Here is a 21,707-nt window from a genome sequence, read left to right as displayed (position 1 = left end):
TCTAGCCCCAATGTTCACCCCTTATATACTTAAAGGCTGCCACCAAGTCCCCCCTTAGTCTTCTCTTTTCCAGACTGAACAGTCCCATGTCCTTCAGCCTCTCCTCGTATGGTTTGTTTACTGCTCACAGGCTCAGCATTTACACATGCTCCTGGGACCTCAGCATGTTGAGCTAGGGTGGCACAGCCCCAGCTGGCAGGGGGCCTCGGAGTTCAGCCTGACAGCCTGACAGCCTGAAGCTGCTCCACCCTAACCCAATGTGCTGCAGAAGGGATGACTGAGGCATGAGAGTGCTACAGTGCAGGGATAGCCAGCAGGCAGCCCCTACGCTATAGCACCCCTGTGCCCCAGCCAGTCCCAGTCATCATCTACATGTGCATTGCAGCAAAGTAAATAACTCCACCATACAATAGTACTTGTGTCAGGCAGTACTATCCTATGGCAGAGTTAACTAGTTTTTCTTGGCCTAAGAGGGATGCACTTGTAGACAGTGGGCATATCTATGACATGCTTTACTGTGCAGTACACTAATCTACTGTGCAGTAAAGCATTACTGTCTGTGCATGAGCACCATTTACTGCACAGTAAATTAGTCTACTGCATAGTTAGCTACTACCTGTAAATACAGGTACTAAACTACCTGCACTACTGTGCAGTAGTGTATGTGTAGACCATGACCAGGAGCAATTTTTTTACTGGTGAGCCCCAGCTCAAAGGAGCCACAGGGGATGGGAAGTCCCCCGGTCCTGGCGCTGCTCAGCTCCTGAGCAGTGCCAGGACACGATAGCTCTCTATCTGCCCCCTGCATCCCAGCGCTGCTCAGTTCCTGGCTCCCCACAGGACTGGGGAACTTTCTACTTCCCCACTCAGCTGGGGGCTTGCTGGGAGCTCTTCCACTTCTGGGGCAGACCTCAGTCAGCCCCCAGCTAGGCAGGAAAACCCCTGAGAAGCCAAGGACTGGCTGGCAACTGTCCTGCTTCTGGGGCACCTCCCAGCCAGCCCCTGGCTGGGTGGGGAAATCCTGGGAGCTAAACAGCACTGGGACTGGGAAGCTCTCTGCTTCCCCACCCAGCTGGGGACTAGCCAGCAGCTGTCCTGCTTCTGGGGCAGCTCCCTGCAAGCCCCTGGCTGGGTGGGGATTTCCCACAGCCTCAGCCAGCCCCTACCTGCACAGGGAAGCCCCTGGGCACAGGACTTGTTCCCATGTGCACAGGGCTGGGAGAGTTCTGTAGAGGTAGCTGTCTCCCAACCCCATGCACATCAGGACCCCTCTGTCTTCTGGGGCCAGGAGATGGCTGCTGCCTGGCCCCATGCACATGAGGACTGGTCTTCATGCTCCCTGCCAGCCCCTGGGCTAGCACCCAGGGGAGTCTGGAGATCCCTCTGGCTGCTTCAGGGAGCCAGAGCAGCATAGGAGCAGCCTTGTACCAGGCTGCTCCCATTGGGAACAGATTTGCTCCCAACAGGAAGCACATATAGACATGCTCCCAGGGTAGGCATACTGCACAGTAAAATACTAAGCTTTTATAACATTAATAGCACATGTAGACATGCAAAGTGACACTTGAGTGCAGAGCTAATGAGTCGACTTGGCAGTAAAGCACATGTGTAGATGCCCCATGAGCCTCTCAGTGGGCCAAGTCTATTGTGTGGTGCAGCAGGTGGTTTGATCAATGGCTAACCAGTGGCCTTGTGGTCAGGAAATATTTTCCCCAGCTTGTAAAATGGCCTTATTAACAAAGGAGACTTAAAGATTATGATATTAAATATCATTATTTTCATGTATTCTCCTTAAAATGTCTTAGACATCTCTTACGAATCTTCTAACTCAAAGGGATTAACGTAAATGTACTAACAACCACCCTGTCCCATTCCCTGTGGTTGATTTCAAGGCAATTAGAGTTTCAGCACTTACTGCAGACAGTTTGTCTCCAGCCCCATAGCATAACTCCTTTGAAGGCACAGGCCCTGGCATACGAGGAGAGGGCGGCACATAAGCATTCTTCATTTTTCTTACAGCTGCAGGTGTCATACTTGCATCTCTGAGATAGATAAGAACAAACTGTAAACAAGCCTTTCAGGACAATGATTAAAAATCTGGACCTTTAATAAGGTAACTGAGAGATGTCTAGAGCTTTATTTTTATGTGGCTTGCACTCACTCCCACAATTAGAGAGCACAATTGAATGAACTGAGAATAGATGGAGAAAGCACAGATGGTACATAGTCTTATTTCCATTTGGTCAAACAAGAAAAAAAACTGGATCCAATCCAAACAGCCAAACTTTTGACTCTGAAAGTTAGCCACTTGTACAGGCTGTTTTAGGGGCTCAAATACTTTTAATTGTCACAACTGAGATGTTCAGAGACCCAGGAAAATGAAAAACAAACAACAGCAAATAGTTAACTGAATGTGTCAAGATGTTTACAAAGGTTCAGCTTAGTTTCTAAAAATGGAAAATGGTTTATGAGTTTCTTTCTTTTCTCTCCAGATTGCTCTGAATGTCATTGCTCTACCTAGTTGTCAATAGGAGGTGATGGACCATGAATACATGGTGTGCCAATTGCCTTATGTTAATCCCACAAGCAAGGAAGCAAAATAGATTGTGTATTAAGACAGAAAACTATATTGCATTAAAATATGTTTAACTCTTGGTGGAACAAATGGACATTATGGCTCCATATTTCTGCATCTTTTGAATTCATGAAGGAAAATCAAAATTCGCACAGTCCTTTGAACATAAAGCAAAGCAAAATAAATAACCTCCCTTTTCTAAAATAACATTCAATAAAAAAGAGTATGGGGTGCAGGCAGTGGAATCACACAGGTGATCATTGCAGATTTGTATCCACTTTTATACCCAATTTATTCAATAATCCCTACAAAATATGTACATGATAAAAAATCACTACAAAATATGTACATGATAAAAACCTGTCTGAATTAGACTGGCACCAGAAGGTGTCAGTATAGCGTAAAAATACCTACCTTATAATATTCCAGAGGATCGATGACTGAATGACATTTAGCAAAAGGACTCTCTGAATGTTTCAATAAAGAACACCACTGCTCAGCATAAGATGCTATAATAAAAGAAGGGAAGAGAAGGAATTATGTAAGAACAGTTGCCACATCAAATTACCTTCTTTGCACTACCCCTTGTTGTATTATATGGTCACATTATGTTATAAAATGAATATGTCTCCAAAATAAAATACAAATAAAAACCGTAAACATGTTTGGAGTGAAGAAGTAAAACAGAATCATCATAAAGTTGACTACTGTGCCTGATTCAAATTTTGTGGCATGCACACTTTAAAAATAATATCCTATTACTTCAGAAAATCTAGAGAGAATTGCCTTGCTGAAGTCCTTGATTGTCCAAAACCCCCATATCAGATAACCACAAAATAAGATTGAGTTTAAAAAGCAACAATAATAATGAAAATGTGTACTGCTGATCTAGACAAATATTACAGTAAATAAAAAATCTCCCTTCTGTGTCTTTTAGAACAGCCTGACCTCTATAATTTCCTTGTGAACTTTCCATCTGTTCAAATGGAAAGCAACAGTCAGGAGTCATAGGTAAGCTCATCATATTACAGACAATCCTTATGTCAGTCCCCTAAATAAAGATTATTTCTCTATACAGACTGTTTGTAGTTCGATCAGGTGTAATATATAAAAGATTGAGGAATACTTAGCATCCTTACCACTTTCAACGCTGAGAGTGCAAGGGTCTTCCAACCGATCCACTTTGTCATTACAAGTAGGTTGTGCTTTCCAGGTGTTGGCAAAAGCAGAGCCTGTAGCTTCTATCAGTCCACTGACTGTTTTAAAGTCATCACCTTCCATCCCATTGAAATTCCCACAAAGACCTATTTAGAAAAGTATTTTAAATTACTATTCACATTTGTGAGAGAACAAAAGAGGAAAGGGCAGATCTGACCATGCAGTTTCCAGCAAGAAGTTCATGCAAGCAATTTATCCAACTCAGCATTAAATTACTATTGTAGTGATCACAGTTTTTGGCATCCCACTTTGACCTAAGCTCTGGGTAGGGGGTTTTCACTTGGAGGTCTATGTCTTGGGAGATTCCCCTGTTTCATTTTTTAATAGTCTCTGATGCAATAATCTGCTAAGAAAAACAATCTGAGCCTTCTTATATGAATGATTAAAAGCTCGACTCAGCGGAGCAGTGGGGAATATATTCCAGGCAACAATTTTGCATTGATGTAGGGATGATAGGCCACTTTCGTTAATAATTCTTCTGTAAAATGTTTGAATTTTGGGATCATTCCTCACTAAAGTTTTCAATTCTGTTGTTGCTGTTCAAACACAATAAGATTTCTGTCCATAGGACTGGCCAAGGAAAAGAATAACAAGCTTAAAGAAATTTTACTTGGCATGAAAAATATACATTAGTGAAGTCTCTGCTGGCATCTTGTAAGCACATAATTTCCTTAATATCTTAATTAAAATAAAAGATTACATCAACTAGTGGTTTTTCTTTTTAACTGTGCCAGTAACAAGCACATTTCACCAAGAAAATTAAGAAAACATAGTTGTTCAACTGTAAAACATTATGGCTAAATCTGTTTGAAAGCTGACTTTAAGTGGGCACTTGCCTTGCAGTTTTCCGTGGGCAGTCTGATTCACAATCACAAACAGCTGCATGACTGGAAGCAACTGAATCTGTAGTCTAAGACCAAAATCCGTATGCACAACGAGGTAGTGGGAAGATGGTTGGAAGACTGAAAAGCTTGCTGGAAAACACAAGAGTCGTGTTTCAGATACTTTTTTCTAAATGTTTTTCACATGTTTGTTTGTTTTACCATGCAAGATTACAGAAGTTTCAGAATCAGGAAAACAATAGGGTGCTGAGTCACCGTATGCCATGAAAACTGCAATAGAGAAGACCCAGAAACAGACCTCTTCTGTTCTGTTCAGATAAACACTGATCACTTAGAAACAGTACCAGATCCTGTTCCCTTCATAAGCAGGCTACTTAGGATGACTGAACTCTACATTAGGACTAGGAATCAAACTCCAATCCTTTTCATGAGAGTTCATAGTGCTAAACATGCTGCTCGTATGCTGCTTTATTTGAAGTTATATGAACAGGATAGAGATTTCGACAAAATCATTAGCTCTACCTATAAAATATGTAATAATAAATTGGAGCTTCCTCTCCCTGCTCAGGTTCCATTTGTTTCTATTTCTTTCTCAAGATCTTTTGTGTCTTTTGTTTCTCAAGATCTTTTCTTTGTTTCTATTTCTTTCTCAAGATCTTCTTGCTTTCACCATTTCTTCCACAGGCTGGTCAGTTTACTTAAGGATTCAGTATTTCAAGCATCACAATGAATGCTATGCATCAAGAAAGGGACACTAGTGCCAACAACCAAGGGACCAACTCACACCATCCTTCTGCAGGCTGAAGAATTGCTGTCAGGGTGAGCCATTGTTCCCCAACACTAGTAAAAAGATATTCCAGGCATATTCCTTTTGTCCAGACCAGAACGTGCTAACACAAAATATCAGGAGGAGCTAAGGGTCAATTTATGCCCTTCAGCCAGCAGAGGGACAGAGGGCAAGGTTGTGACTCTTTATCCCCCCTTCTTCCATAGATCATTGCAAGAATGGATATGTTATATTACATCAACCTGAGGCATCAGCCAATTTTAAATCTTAAAAAGAATTCTAATTTGAATAAGAGAAGCACCAAATTGACCCCTCGTATTTCTAAGACAGGGAGAACGCTGAATTTAGTGCATGTGCTGAAGCTACATCAAAAGAACAAAACAAAGAGCTGCTTTTACAACTAACCATTTATTTTTAGCATAGACTTTTCCAATCATGTGTATTTCCAAGCAAAAGTTTCTTCATGTTATTGCTGCAAACAAGTGTCAAAGATGGTAATCACCCATGTTCTTCCCATCTTGCTAAATGGGAGAGATGTGCCAGTGTAGAAAAGGGCATGGCAATGTGGAAAAGTTTGAGAACCATGGCCTCAGACAAATGGCAGCTATATTGTGGCTGTGGCTGCTGATTCCCAAGAACTGAATTTGGTGGATGTTAAACAAGCTATATATAGGCACTATATAATCAAGCCATAATGGAAAAATCAATAGGGCAATCCTATAAAATCAACACCAGGAGCTGGGGTTCATGGTCCTCTTGTGGTGAGTCATATGATAAGAGGAGGCTATATATTAAATTATACTGCTTATTCCGTGAAGTACTTTACTCTAGATCCTTTCCACCAAATACTTGAAAACTGCTTGCCCCTTTGTGTTTGTCCTCCCTGCAAATGAACTGTCTTTGCCAAAGGTGGCAGTAACCAAGAAGCAGTGCTGCTTACTGACTGATGACTCAATATCTTAATTATGCATAACTGGCAGGAGTAAACATTTACAGATCCTTTGAGTGATTGTTCCAGGGCCCTCCAGCTGTCCTCTGTTTATTGATCTCCTTCAAGAACCCTTACAGATCCTGGTCACTGAAAAAATTTCTGAAGTTGTAAAAGGCTGGAGGTGACTCCTTCTAGACCCCAATGGCATTGATCTTTGCGTTAGCCATGAAACTAGTGTATAAAGTAGCCACCAGATGCCTTAAATCCAAGTTGATGACTCCAGTAACCTCTCTGCCTAAACCAGCTCAAGGACAGGGACAGATTGTTTAAAGTCAGTCCACAAGCCAGAAAAAAGGGGGAAACAGGAAGCAGAAAGAAGAAAAGGATCCTCCTACTGGAACTTATATGTTATATGTAAACCAACTCCCTCCCTGCCCCATCCTGCTTCTCTCTCCTCCCTCAATGAGAGCAAAAATCATCCTTGAGTTCGCTATGACATTGCTGGCTCCATGTAAGTGAAAGCCTCATGCATCTCCATGGCCTCCACTACTGAAGTATTATCAGCCCCCTTGTTTTTAAAGATGGGAGGCTGAGATAGGAGGACACCAAGCAGCAGACCAAGCAACTTGCACAGAAACTTTGGGGGCGGAGGGGCTGTGCAGATCTGAGAAATCAAACAAGGCTTATTGGGTATCTGTCTTAAACCTATGAGCATCCTTCCCTCCTTGCTTACTTTCCCCACAAATAGCTGTAGTCCAGTGGTTAGGCCACAATGTTTTTCCAGTACCTCAGAAATGATCCCTCAAAGGCCTAAACGACAGTGAAGTTCTTTCCCTGATACGCTGGATGAACCAGGAGAGATGACCCCACTCCTTACCTGTCACATGGGGCAAGTGAATCACCAGCTCATTCAGTAACACTGTGCCATCTGCTTTGAAAACTACAATCTGTAGAAAAGCAAAGAGCAAAAAAGTTAAGTTACTAGGCTTTGTGGACTCAGAATGGGAAACATGCCTTGAAAATTAACCTGAAAACTGGAGAGGCACACAAGGAAATCCCTATGTTGTGCAGGTAAACTGTGATGAGAATATAGGATATATGAAAGGAGGAATCTGACTGGTTAAGAAACATTCTGCCTGTGCTGACATCCACTAAGTCTACAAAGATTTGGGCTTGCCAGTCAATGTTGATTTTATAGTAGCCTAAGGCAGTTTATAATAGAAATAAAACACCTCAAGGATTTTACTTGTTTTGGTAACCCAGGCTTGCCAGCTGGCATAATATATTGGCATTTAGGAAAAGTACCATGTTGATTTCTCCTATACATGTTGTATAATTGCTTACAAAATCAAATAATACTGTAAACTGGACAGGAATTTCACAGAAAAATTGCCCTGATAACATTATAGCATGAACTTTTGGTAACACAAACTGTATTTAAAAGCAATATAAACACCAGGAATACCATAGATGTATAGCAAGAATAGAGGCAAAAAGTCTTAGAGGTGTATGTACTCTCAAGATGGACATACTAGAGATACATAAAAAAGTCTCAATGAAAAAATAGGTTATACGGGAAAGACATTTCCATGAGAATGAAGACCTAGTGAAGATTCCCAGTTTAGTTTCTCATCATTAGTGATACGTGAAATTCTAAAAGTGGAGAAGTTTGACCTGGATTAAACTTTCTAGTCACATGCCTCGTAGGTCAACGAATCCTTATGTATCCAAACTTAAATCTCAATAAAATATGGTATCTAGGACTTTCTTGTTCCTAATCCAATGGGAAATGCCATGAAGACAGCCGTGCAACGTTTTCAGCACTAGGCAGAACCAAAAAGAGATGAAAGAAAATCACTCAGTTTTTTTAATTGTTTATCCTAGGTTTTATTTGAGTTTTGAACAAAGGGAAAGACTTGAACTGGTTTTCTTGCTTTTTCTTTTCCCTATTTTTCCCTGAGCAGGATCACCCATCCACAGACAGGATCACCAGAGAGAAATTACCAAATAAATAAATAAATAAATAAATTAGAAAAATGATAGTAAAAAACATACTAAGATTCCATCTGCCCACCAGACCCCACAAAGTACTTACATTTCTTTTGTGGTCTATCAACAGCACAACATTCTTCAAACACGTCTGCTTGTCTTCGAAACTACAGGGACCCAGCTCAGCCAGGAGGGTATGGGAGTCATTGACAGTGTTCTGCAATCACAAGGGCACAGAAATTATTTGTATGGTCAAATATTGCTTATCACAAACTGATTTCAAACCAAGAAGACAAGCAAGTGTATTTGCCCTTAGTATATACTAGTAGGTGCATTCATAAGAATATAAGAGCATAACAAATGCCATACTGGGTCAGACCATTGGTTCATCTAGCCCAGTATCCTGTCTCTGATAAAGAGCAAATGTTATAGTGCTGGAGAGTCCTGACACCCCAAACAGCCTAGTGCTGGGTGTGTTACTGCATTCCTCCCCCAGACAGACTGATCCCAAAAGTAGTTCAGCCTGAATCACAGTGATTAGCATGTGAGGAAAGGTGGGTTGTGAAGGACAGTCTCAAGTGAGTGAGTTGAGATACATGCAACGTGATAACACCAAGTGATGACCCCAGGTAAAAACAATTATCATAGGTCATAACTCAGAGCTTCCCTGCTCCCTACTCAATTGGCCAAGAGATAGTTATTTCACAGAAATGGGCAGGGATATAGAAATTTGAACCCAAGCTGTATAAAACTCTACTATGCAATTGCATAGGTTTGGAAGCCTGGAAATTACCTCAACTCTGAGGAGAGATTCTGAAGGTCCTGAGACCTCACCATCCCATAGTGAGTAAATCTATGTATTCTCTGCTGTATGTAGCTGCTATTGGTAATTTTGCCTGAGTGTTAAACCAAGGAATGGTTTTAAAGAACTTGTTTTGGCTTATCTTGTATTACTCTGGGTAAAATAAAAGCCCTCAGAGTCATCCTGGGTGTAACAGGAGAGCACTGAATTGGATATCTCTAGAGTGATCTAACCCCTATTCAGTAACCTCCCTGGCATGCCCCACTATTGGTTTAGAGATGCCAGAGAAAACATCCCCAGCCATTCTGTTCAATAGCCATTAATAGGTCTATCATCCATGAATTTATCTAATCCCTTTTTGAACCTGGCTATGCTACCTGCCTCTTCCACCCCTGTGGCAATAAATCCCACAAGTTAACTGTGTGTTGCATAAAAAGTATTTTCTTTGGTTAGTTTTAAGCCTGCCTCCTACTAATTCCAGTGGGTGCCCCCTAATTTTAGTATTCTGGGTGGCGTTGAAGTGCAGTTTCCTGTTCATGTGATTGTATAGACCTCTATCATATCCCTCTCTCAGCCTTCTCCTTTCCAAAGTGAAGAGGTCTTAGCCTTTTTAGCTTATCCTAGTATAGCAACTTTCCTATGTCCCTGATCATTTTGGTTGCCCTTCTCAAAAAGGATGTGGTAAGTTTAGAAAAGGTACAGAGATGTGGGGACCAGAACTTCACACCAAGGTCACAGAATGGGCACACCATGGATTTGTATAATGACATGATGATGGTCTCCATTTTGTTTTCAAGACAGAGAACCTAAGTTTAGCTCTGGAAACACATATAGGTTTGCTCTGCAGAAACTACATAGCCTTAAGGGGTATTGGTGCACAGAGCAAGAGTTAGTTGTCAGGATGTAGTTCAAATCAGCACACCCAGAGGTAATATAGACATGTCTTATTTCAGCCAGACACTATTACAGGTTTCTGGTAGAAGACTTCAGACCCTCAATGCAGATCTCCTTAAGCAGAGCTAAAACTTCAAGCTGTAGGTTCAGTTTTCCATTTGAAACATGCAGGAAATGTGCTCCTCTGGACTCTTATGAAACAAACTCCTAAATAGTGTACAGTGTACCTGTTTCATAGCTATCACAGAGCCACAAACTGTTAAGTCAGTCACAAAAAATGGTGGGTGATCACAGACCCTCACTTCCTTTGGGGTGAGTGCTGGGATATCACATCTCACTTTAAATTCTCAAGCATGGATTCTGCAGTGTCCTCCTCCTCTATCTCAACAAGTATAATGAAACAGTGATCTATGCCACAAAATTAGAGTGAATACACATTTGTAATTACTGTATTCTTAAAAAGGTGTCCAATATGTGATACCTTGGTTAGCACATAATAGCACTCTCCATGGAAGATGTATTTCTTCCCATCAAAGGTGGTAATGTGAGAGCCTCCTTCCAACATGCATGTCCCTGGACAGGGTAGATCATGGCATATCCACCTGCCTGAATCACAGGTGCTGTAGACACAAATAAGGAGTCAAAATATGTATACGGTAACAGAGGAACTCAAAGCACTGAAAATTATGTTAAACAGGCACCATTAACATGGGACACCATGTCCCCAGGGTTTTTGAAGCTGTATCATTGACCATTGTTTTAAAATTTCTTTTCCACATATTACTGTCCCAGGAGGCCATAAAATTGGTTCACTGTTGTATCAGGTCACTGTAACACAAGCACAATGACATTGTAACTGTTTTCAGCCAAACAGCCAGAAATTAGCTGCCAACTCAAAGACAAGCCCATGCACAGCAATTCTAAGAAAGGTATGCACTGCACTGGAACACTTACCATTCTTCACATTCATTGGCAATCTTTTGCCCGGGTGAATACAGTTGTCCATGTAGTTTACAGGAACATTTGTTAACAGCCACACAACCTTTCTCAGTCAGGTCATCATAAACAGTTCCTATAAAATCAACCAGCACACTCTCATTATTCACATAAAAAAAATTCAAATACCAGGACCTACCAATAGAGGAGAAACTCATAAGGCTGGACCTCACCCAAAGCTAAAGAATGAGGTTCACAAAGAAGTAAATGAGATTTAGCAGCACAGTTTTCACTACTTTTATTAGAGGACCTGGCTAAATTCCCTGTACAGCTTTGAAAACCTCAGCCTACAAATGTATAAATGTAAATAAGCTACTACACTACTCTTGTGGAGATAATATTATAAAGGTATTTTCCCAAGGTTGGCAGTAAGATCTCAGAATTTTGCTTATGAACTCACTGCTAAATATGATTAATATCTCCATCCAGACAAAATATATGTAAGAATACTCAATGGGTCGTCCACAAGGACTGAATCCAGAGGCAGTAAATTTAAGAAAGCATAACTCTTTACTACTTCAGTAACTGAACAGATTAATTATTTCAGAGGCAGTAGTAGGCTCATAAAACAATATATGAGGCTGGTCGTATGATAGAAGAGGAGCAAAGAGACCAAATGGGTTCATGTGGGTTAATAACAAATACATTTGCATACAACTTTTGTAGAAATACTACGCCTAATTAATTCAGTTGCTAAATTCAGGGTGTGCATGGCAAGCAGCCCTGGAGGTTCAGGGCTCACTCCAGTGAAGTCTGTAGGCATGCAGCCCCCTGCTGGTGCGGCCAGCAGAGCGTTTGGTCCTCACCCACTTAGAAGTTGGATAGTCTGATATAAATGATACAACCCTTTGAGACACACTGGATTGTCTACACGAGACATTTACTGAGGAGTTGTCTAATTAGCTCTGCAGTAAATGTCTAGGTGTCTACATGTGGGCCCTAATAAGCTGCAGGAAACTAATACGCTCAACAACAGGGTAGTACTTGTAGGGTAGTACGTGTAGACACTGACACAGGTGGCTGGCGCACAAGGGTACATCAGTGCGGAGGCTGCCTCCTGACTAGCCCTGCACTGAAGCATCTTCATGTGTCAGCCAGCCCCTCTGCAGCAGGTTGAACCAAGGAGGAGTACCCCAGGCTGGCAGGCTGACCTCCGGGGCCCCCTGCCAGCCAGGGTTCTTCCATGGCTTAATGTGCTACAGTCCTGGATGCACATTCAAACAGCCTACCCAGGAGCAATAAACTCCAGTACCATAAGCCCTGGAGTTTATTGCTGTACCTTAATTGCACATGTTGGTGTGCCTACTCTGGAGTATACGAATAGACTTGAAACGAGATCTACAGCCTAACAAAGGGCAGAAACACACCTACCTTCTGGGCAGAAACACCCATCCATGTAGTGTTCTTCACAAAGGTTGCTGATTTCCAGGTGTGAGCAAGTATCAATGCATGGGGAACTGCTTTCCTGGTAGACCATGTTTCCAGGGCACGACTTAGCTAAAAATAACAAAAAGAGAAGCAAGCCATTATTAAAGAAAAAACTTTGGACTCCACAGAAATCAAAGTACAAATACTGGGCTCAAGAGGACTCAGTTTAGTTTTGTGTTTCATGCATACATATTTCTGAACTCCTTTTTACTTCTTTACATTTTTATCTTATTTCTTGAACAGAAGATGTTGGTCCCTTTTTAACTCATGTAAAAAATTCAGGGCTTTTAGCTGAAACATAATGTCTAATTGCTGAACGAAAGACAGAGGAGGGGAAAGGTAGGAAATGACCAATATATAAAATGGAGGAGCATTTTTAAATATTTTGCAGGGTTTCATCCATAAGGAGCTAGTTGCTCAATAAATTCTTTGAAATTGCTTACGGCATAATTTTTCTGTCCTCCAGTTCCTCGGCCGGCCTCCAGCATGAGAGCACTGGCGAGAGTATTCTGAGATGGTGCTGCAGAGGCAGAAAGCATCCTCAGCTTCCTGGCAGGCACACTTGTCCTGCATACATGCATTAACATACATTTCCAGATTCAGGCGGGAATGGCAGTCACTGAATGCTTGGGAAGTCAGTAACTGTGTGCACTCATCATGCTGAGGAGAAGAAAAAAAGAAGGGTTTAACAGGCTTCAGCGCACTAAAGTTTCTAGAAAAGTTCCTTCTTGCTACAAGAATCCTTAGTTCCTGGGCTTGTCTTAGAGCCATGAAAGTGGGACAGAGCTGAGTCATGGGTGATCTCTGGATAATTTCCTCTCAAAAACATGCATGTGAATGCATGGCCTTTTACCCATTTGAAAGGGTCATATCTTGACTAGTAAAATGGAGTGAGATAAGCTCAAAAGAGAATGGATAGGTATTTGTCTGGGATATTGTAGTAACAGTGTTTCCTGTAACTGAGCATGTTGCTGGACTGAATGACCCTTGACATTCCTTCCAGGACTATGATTCTATGATTCAACATTTTGTTATGGCTTTTTACAGGTCATAATAATAATAAGTGCTTATCCTGATGGGTTGCGAGCTTCTATATCCAGCAACTGCCTATGGGGTGTGATCTCAGTTTCTAAAATTAACTAATTAGCTTTTGGGTTAGTTGAGAACATAATAGTGCCTGCCTCTGAAAATGCCAAGTCATCACATCTCTGCACATAATGCTGTTGCCATAGTACAAGAATGTCTTCAGATTCCAACTATGTAAAATTCACCCTTGTGATTACTTACATGCTGATGGCAGGTTGTGACTTGCTGAGTTTCGTCTGGGTCTTCACATATGGAGTTGGGTGTGTTAATCTTGTGTTCATTTCCATATGTTATTGGATTGTATTCCATGTCTGCAATAAGCATAGCAAATATAGCAAAATGTACATTTGACTCCTGACACTAGCATTTTAACAAAGTGGTTATTATACTGTCAACTGTATCTTCCACATGAGTCATATTTTGAATACTTGAATACTATTAAGAAAACTCATTGTTCCAGTAGTGAGCATAAAAATCCACACTAGCATTTACATGAGTGAGTACATCCAACTGGAAAAGAGTACTCCATTAACATTTTAACTGTGTGGCAATAACAAGAAAATTTCAGAATGATTTTTTAAGGTCTCATACTGTAAATTCTAAATTTGCCAATATGTGATGCTTCCACATATAGAATCTATAAATTCACTTTCTGTGGCAGCTACCTGCATTGTCATACCACTTACCTCCAGAAATAAACTCATTGTACACCTGCTGTCCATTGTAATCCCCACAGAGACCACAAGTATGGTTATTAAACTTGGGGTCCAGCTCCAGCTAGAGAGGGAAACCAAAAAACCAAAAATCAGATTACCTATAGCACTAAACATTCCTTTCTCTACTTTCCTTGACAGAGCAAAAACTTGTGTTCATGCTGTTCCCCAAACTCCATTCACATCATAAAGGAAGGACCTTCCCACTAAAGAATAAGCTACCTCCACATTTCCTGTTGGAAGAGTCTATTTAACACAGCAGCTCTGTTCAATCTATGCTACAGTGTTAAACCTAGACAACGCTTAAAAAAAGAAAGAAAAGAAAAAGAATTTCATTATCATACATACCATTAGTGAATCTTCACGGTTCCACATCAGAACCAGTCCTGCTCTGGCATAGACTTTAGTGTAGACATCACTGGTCTCAATCAGTATACCAGACATGTAGTGTGGTGTCTTTACTCTGAAGAGAAGGACACCAGAGATTTTGCATTAAACCTCAATACAAACAACAGAAAGGATTGGCTTGAATATGTTACATCAGAGATATCTGGATGCTTGGAGAAACTGATCTTTGTAGACAATCCCTTTACTAGCCACCATTTCAATGTGCCCCTTACAAACGTTCTCCACCATACTTGACTAAACCTTTTTAGTTGGGTTATAAATCACCTTCCTCTCTGACATACATGAGGCAACTAATATTTTCAGAAATTGCTCCAACCAGTATCTACTTTAGCTAGCCATGGAAATCCAACTCAGATTCTCATTTTAACAGCATCTCTGAGGACTTCTCTACCTACTTGACCATTACACAGGCAAAATATGATAACAATCCAGACATATGCAAAATTTCAGCCTACAAAAACCGACGCCTTTCTGAACAAGCTGGTCTTTAAGTTTGCACCTTGCCCTGCCTTCTCACTTCAGACAAATGTGGCTAACTCTCTCTCCCTGTCTTGAGAAAGGAAAGAAGGTAAAATTACATGTACCATCAGTCAAACAGAGCAATTGAATAAATTAACTGGGACAGAGAAAATATTCACTGCTCACCATATTCATTTTTTTAATGATAGAAAGAGGATAATTTACAGGGATACCAGAAGACATTGGTATGATGCAAGTCTATCAAGCAGAGGCCTGAGCAAAGAGGCTGCTAGATAATAAGATAATTTGCTACACATATACTTCATCACTGAATATCTGCCTTATGGTATACTGCATATACAAGCCATAATACAGAACTTAGGTCAGTGATAAAGAGATTCTAGCAAACAGCTTATCGCTATAAAGACTCAAGAGGTTGATATTTGATCAAACAAAAAGTACTTTACATTGGAATGCAGCCAAAAATGTTATTGCCTATGCTCACACGCATAAATGCATCATCGTTTACAATCTGCCCTGTCTTGTGACAAGGAGAAATGTATATCTTAATTTCTTGTCACTAAGTTTTTTTGCCAGCTAATTAGGACACCCTTTAAACACCCAAGCTTTTAAACTTCTAGCTAGCACCTGGGAACTGACAAATGCTCATTATTACCACTCACTTGCAAGTCATACCATACACAGTGAAGGATGAACTCCTCTTCTCCCTCACTCCCCACTCCTTCCCATTTTCAGAAGAGAATGGTTAAAGCACTAGATACGTATATTAGTGAACTAAGTCTTTTGAGGGAGAGCTTTTCTTAATGCCATATCTGAAGTAGGAATCAGATCACAGGGATGTATAATAATTATGAGTCAAGACCTACTCAATTTGTGATTTTGTGGATTTTGCGGAAATTCTGAAGTTCGGCATTGTCCACAAAATCCATGAAAAAAAACTTACTAAAAATAAAATTCTTCATGGACACTGCATCCCAGCCGCACAACCCACCAGGAGAAGAGGGGGAAGGAGAGCTGCTGGCACGAAGGAGATGGCTACTGCCCTCACTCCTCAATGCTGATTGAGTGAGAGGCCTGCCTGTCATGCGGCTCCACCCCTCTCCACCAAGCAGTAGTAAGGGACAGGGGCACTGGGGCCCCTCAGCCAATCAGAGGCATGGGGGGAAACCTACCACAATAAGTCTGCAAAAATGGATGCCAACCATACAATCTGCCTGCAAAACTGGCCTCCTGCCTCCTCAATTTGGGTAGGTCCCAAATTATTAGGCAAACTCCACAGCACTAACTCTGGTAGAGTTCTGAGATTAAAAAAAAATATATTGTCCTTTTTTCTACTTTGCCTGTTGTCTTTGCTCTTTATTTTAATTTTCATCTTTATAAATGTTAGTGCCTTCATTCTTTGACTTCATAATTGGTTTGTTCTTTCCCTCATCCATGCATCTATGAAATTATAGAAATCTTACTGAAAGGACTATCTGGAAAACATAGTTAAATGCAGATAATGGAGTTCCCAGTAAGGACTCTTATATACCAGGATGGTTCAGTATCTGCCCTGAAATGTTGTTTGGCCTGCCTCTGAGTTAAGCAGGATGCACAATGGTGATATTCTACAAATATATATAAGTTTTATTGAGCCTCAAATTCCAAGATAACTTATAGAAGCATTAAAAAATTTAGAAAGTCACTATTTCCAGCACACTCTAAGTGATATCTTAACACCACTTCCAACCCTACAGAAGTACTAGAAGCCCCAAACGAATATGCATGCTAAACTTAGACCAGAATTATCCCATCTCCACCCCTTGGTAGCATGTGATCACCAGGTAATTCCATTTTATGATGGAATTAAAAAAAGATGTCACCAGATCTCCCTCCTGGGAACCATCTGATTACCAGTAACATTCAGGTCGATATTTTGTGTACCTCAAGGCAAATACTAAAATGCAGCTACATTACAGGCTTCATTGTGCAGGCATATATAATGGCATATATAATATAATGATATTTTATTAGGGTTACCATACATACGGATTTTCCCAGATACATCCTCTTTTTTGGCCCCCTGCCCTTGTGCCCGTGTGGGTTTTTAAAATGCAAGCAAGTGTCCAGGTTTTTGCTTTGCCTCTGCTTTTCCTGGGCACATGCAGCATGGATGCTTGGGGCTGACAACAGCAGGCAAGGTGATTGGCTGCCAGGGGCCAAGTGCTCTGCACATGGGCCCCAGCAAACTGTTCCCAGGTAAGTGTGTGTGTGTGCACACAGCAGAGCTGCATGGGCAGCGGGGCTGAAGGGGCAGGGCTGCAGGTCATGAGTGAGGGACGCTGGCAGCGCTGGGGGACAGGGGCTTAGGAGTGAGAGGCAGAGGCGGGCATAGTTATATCACTGCCCCACCCCCCACAATCCTATACCCCTCCTTTTCCTCCCTCCTCCCTCCCATAGGTGTCCTCTTTTTTGATCCTGGAAATGTGGTAACCCTAATTTTATATGACAATGAATCAGACACCAAGAGTAGCACCAAGAAAAGCAATAGAGGAAATTAAATACTAAAAGGCAGTAAATCGTATATGCAGTGAAAACCTGTTCTACAAGCCTTCTTTTAAGAGGGTTTTAGTGATTTATGAACAATGTATAAGAGAAGAATAGGCTCTGCACACACAGGAGCTGCATGGGATCCTTTAAAGGACCTCTAAAAAGTTGCCTGTAAATTTCCTTTTAACAGTTTGATGCATTACTAAATTCTCTCTCATTTGGGGCAGTAATATATTTAAAAAGACTTCACAATATTCCTGTACATATATATTGCCTTAGTGCCTAGAAAATAGTTTGTTATTCTTTATTCCTTCAATCAGTATTCACTGGAGCAGGTTCTACAGTTTTATCAAAACCTGGGTTCCAATTAAAGGGAGAGTGTTAAGTACAACAACGAAAACCACAACATCAGTACCTTTAACATGCTAAAATATGTTAATCTTGGCTCATATTCTGTCACCGTGGCCCCTAGGAGCAGTGCCTTACTCTATGAGTGTTCATTCTTGCACAATAATGCACTACTCAACAGGAGTAATGTTGGCAGGCTAATGCCCTGTATGATCACATTACAGGAGTAGGAAAATGCCATCACTTAATTGGGAGAGAGTCTATTACTTTTAAGCCCCAACACTGACCTGAGTTATAATTGGTATAATCTAGTGAAGAATGCCCTCTAGGATTTAAATAACTCAAAAGAAGAAAAGAAAAAATAATCCACTTTTTTTTCGCTGAGAAGTAAAAACACCCATGTTAGTTTATGCAGACCTGTTGAACCAAATCCATATAAATTGGCATAGGTTCTCTGAAAATGATGAAGCTGTGCCAATTTCCATCGTATAAGGATGTGGCCCATGTTTTGTGCTCTGTCATACGCAGCCAAAAATAGAACAATTCAACAGAAAGATTGTCTCAGAGATCTACAGAAGCTAGAATTGATGCTAGTACATGCAAGCAAATATAAGTCATCGCCAACGTTTCTTTTGACACATGAAATGCTTGCAATACATGCTTTCAAGCGATATATTACATTACATAATACTATCTCTCATAGAAGTTTACACAGTTCCTGGAAAGATTAAAATCCTAGAAGAACTTACATTTCTTCATCCACCGCAGCATATTTGTGGGTGAGGTAGATTTTAACATCCTTAATTGTGACAAGGACATTCTGGATTTCAGGGTGTCCTTTCTTATTCAGACCACGTTGAATATGGACAGAAAACTCCTTGTAAGTCTCTCGGCAGTCGGAAGCAAACCTGTATGTGCAAAGGCCCGGAAACTGATAGACATCACCATCAAAAGTTTTGAAATGATGGTTTCCCCAGGTACTGCAGACATGGTGGCCATGGTTTTGGCTTCTACCTGCTAGGTGGTAGAAAAGACATGAAAAAAAAAAGAAAAGAAATTAAGTAGCAGGCATTCTCCACTATTAAGCAACATTTTACTGTAGAAGAGTGGCACATTCGCACTTTAGTTGCAAAATACAACTAGGTTTACAAGAGAAAGTAAACCGACACGGTATGCATAGCAAGTCATTTATAAGTATGTGCATGATGTCCTGTAAAACTCCAGCCAGCTCTAAATCTCCAGCATTTGCAAAATATGCAGAAAAGATCTGAATTTCTGGGTCCCTCTTACCCAGATGGATGAAAGCTGTTGACTGCTTCAAGTAGAGCAGTTTAATACACCTATAATGAGTATAATATTTCAATACCATTAAGCTACCATTTAGCTCTCATGCCAAAGGTATTAATTTATTTTAAATCACTGTAATTATTTTGTGGTTAATACTTTTATTATATACATTCCTTACTGGAGTTAGTGCTTTGATTGTTCCAATATCTACCAGAAGGGAAACAAATGTATTGAAAAGCCAATCAAGCCCCTATTATTCTGTGCAGAAATGTTGTCCTGTCACAAAAGAATGTGTGCAGAACTTGAGTTCATTATTTAAACTAGAACTCAGAACTTATAGTATGATCAACCTTCACAAGGAGACAAGAGAATATACTAAGAAAAAAAAAGAAGTATTATGAAAGGAGGAGTTTGGTACACTCCTTTATATTCCTGCCGCACTTTTCCACATCAACAACTGATACAAATTTTACATGTATTGTTGCAGATTAGATTTGAGGCTTTTGTACCAAATCTTTGCATAGCAAGAGAACACTGCTAAAATAGTAAGAGGACACCTCTGATTTCAGGTATATGCATTCAAATCACAAGGTTCATTGTGAAAAGGCTCACTTTAAACTTTGGATTTTGAAGGCACTAGCTTCACTGTATTTACTGCATGCAAAAAAGCATCGTATTTACACTTCATGCATCTAGTTCAGTGTTAAGTTTCTCGAGAAATTTATAGATACTGTTTCCTCTGGGAGGTCATTCAGGGATTCCCAAATTCCCCTCTTTGAGTCTTTGTATTCAACCAAAGGCTCAAGATGCTTCTTTCTCCACATAAATTCTTCCAGAACCCATCTTTGCAGATGTCTGCATCTGATAGAAAACGGAATGGGAAAGCAATGCTCCATAACACTTGCAAATTCAAGAAACAAAGGACAAAGCCCATGATCCAAATACTAATCAGGAGAGCATTACCTGTCTGTCCTAAAATGCTTGCTGTGGTGTAAATAATAGATATTTATTCCATGACCTTACACCCATTAAATTGGAAACTTATTTTTAGGAAGATAGAATAAGAAATAAACTGGGATTATTAGAGCAATGGATTGAAAAAAATGTAACATTTTGCCAAGTGTTACATAACCACCTTTGACAAAGGAAGTACAAAACACTCTTTCAATGTAGCCAAATGCACAGATTTCCGTAGATTCATAGATGCTAGGATTGGAAGCGACCTCAACAAATCACTGAACCCAATCCCCTGCCTAGGCAGGAAAGAGTGCTGGGGTCAGATGACCCCAGCCAGATGCCTATCCAGCCTAGGATCTTCATCTCCTTTTTTTCTAACTCCTGTAAACGTTTATACTACACAATTATTGCAGTTAAAACGTAGTAAGGAAAAATAATGTTATTTTTCCATCAGACTAGAGACCAATATGAAGGATATAGCCATTGAGCACATCCAACAGTAAAGAATTGCTCTCCAAAAGAGCAACATCTATTTCACACGAAGCATCTATTTCACATATTCAATATAAAGGTAATTTAGCCATTTTAAAATTCCTTTAAATTATTCAGTTGCAAGTTTCCATACTTTTCCATTAGAAGGTTCTTCCATAGACCATTTCCAGTTCTTACCTGTTTTATATTCCCTTGCATAGGAAAGAGCCAGCCATAGGATAAAAAGGCTGGCAAGTCTTAGCCCCATAGCGGCTAAGGTGGGCAAACTGAGAATGCTTTCTGGAAACTTTTCTTTATATAATATCCACTTGTGCAAGTAATGCCATCAGAGGGGAGGAGATGCTTCAGGAGGAGGAAAAGGAGGAGTAAAAAATGGGTGTGATATTTACTAAAGCTAGCAAAGTAAATAGATGTGGGCATTTTTCATTGTAAAATGTGGAATATGGTATGCAGGGTATAAAAAAATATTGATTCACTTATCATGCCAGTTACTTTTATTTGCCTTTTTATAATTTGACTCTCCTACAGGATGCTATTCTTTAAATTCCTTCAGTGCAATTGAATCTAAGATAACCTACAATAACCTCTGTTAAAGAAAGTGAATATTTTAGGGCCCAAACAAGAAAATCCCTTAAATGAAACTCAGTTGGGGATTCCCTACAACACCTTCTCTGAAGCCAAGGTACCTTTAATATTTTTTTTCATTACTATTCATTTCATTATTATTCAGAATTATTTCTGTAAAAAATAAATAATGTTTGTACAGTGCCATAAAATGAAAGTGATATTTAGGGGCTAAAAGATCATGTACCAAAAGCTAAAATTGCAGATACGTATTGGGATTTCCTTTTCATGTAAAGTTCTGGGATATATACGAGGCTAGACTCGGCTTGTAGAGCACTTTGTGGGGTGATATCAGACAACCCAAGGAAGCTCATATTATAG

At 40.4% G+C, this 21,707-nt stretch overlaps 1 protein-coding gene across 1 annotated transcript in view; it reads right to left on the bottom strand.

The window, feature by feature from the left end:
* MUC2 (mucin 2, oligomeric mucus/gel-forming) overlaps window positions 1-21,009 on the bottom strand; it is a 98,057-nt gene extending 77,048 nt beyond the window's left edge. The window contains 15 exon segments of the mRNA XM_059721337.1: window positions 1,916-2,042; window positions 2,990-3,084; window positions 3,715-3,879; window positions 4,630-4,767; window positions 7,231-7,300; window positions 8,449-8,559; window positions 10,520-10,658; window positions 10,993-11,110; window positions 12,406-12,531; window positions 12,906-13,122; window positions 13,750-13,859; window positions 14,235-14,325; window positions 14,610-14,724; window positions 18,776-19,040; window positions 20,940-21,009. Coding sequence (XP_059577320.1) covers window positions 1,916-2,042; window positions 2,990-3,084; window positions 3,715-3,879; window positions 4,630-4,767; window positions 7,231-7,300; window positions 8,449-8,559; window positions 10,520-10,658; window positions 10,993-11,110; window positions 12,406-12,531; window positions 12,906-13,122; window positions 13,750-13,859; window positions 14,235-14,325; window positions 14,610-14,724; window positions 18,776-19,040; window positions 20,940-21,009 — 1,957 coding nt within the window.
* Between the last annotated feature and the right edge of the window lie 698 nt (window positions 21,010-21,707).

Source organism: Alligator mississippiensis, chromosome 2 (genome assembly GCF_030867095.1).
Source record: "Alligator mississippiensis isolate rAllMis1 chromosome 2, rAllMis1, whole genome shotgun sequence".
Lineage (NCBI taxonomy): Eukaryota > Metazoa > Chordata > Crocodylia > Alligatoridae > Alligator > Alligator mississippiensis.
Note: the sequence above shows the minus strand (reverse complement) of the source record. Positions and strands in the feature narration are given on the sequence as shown.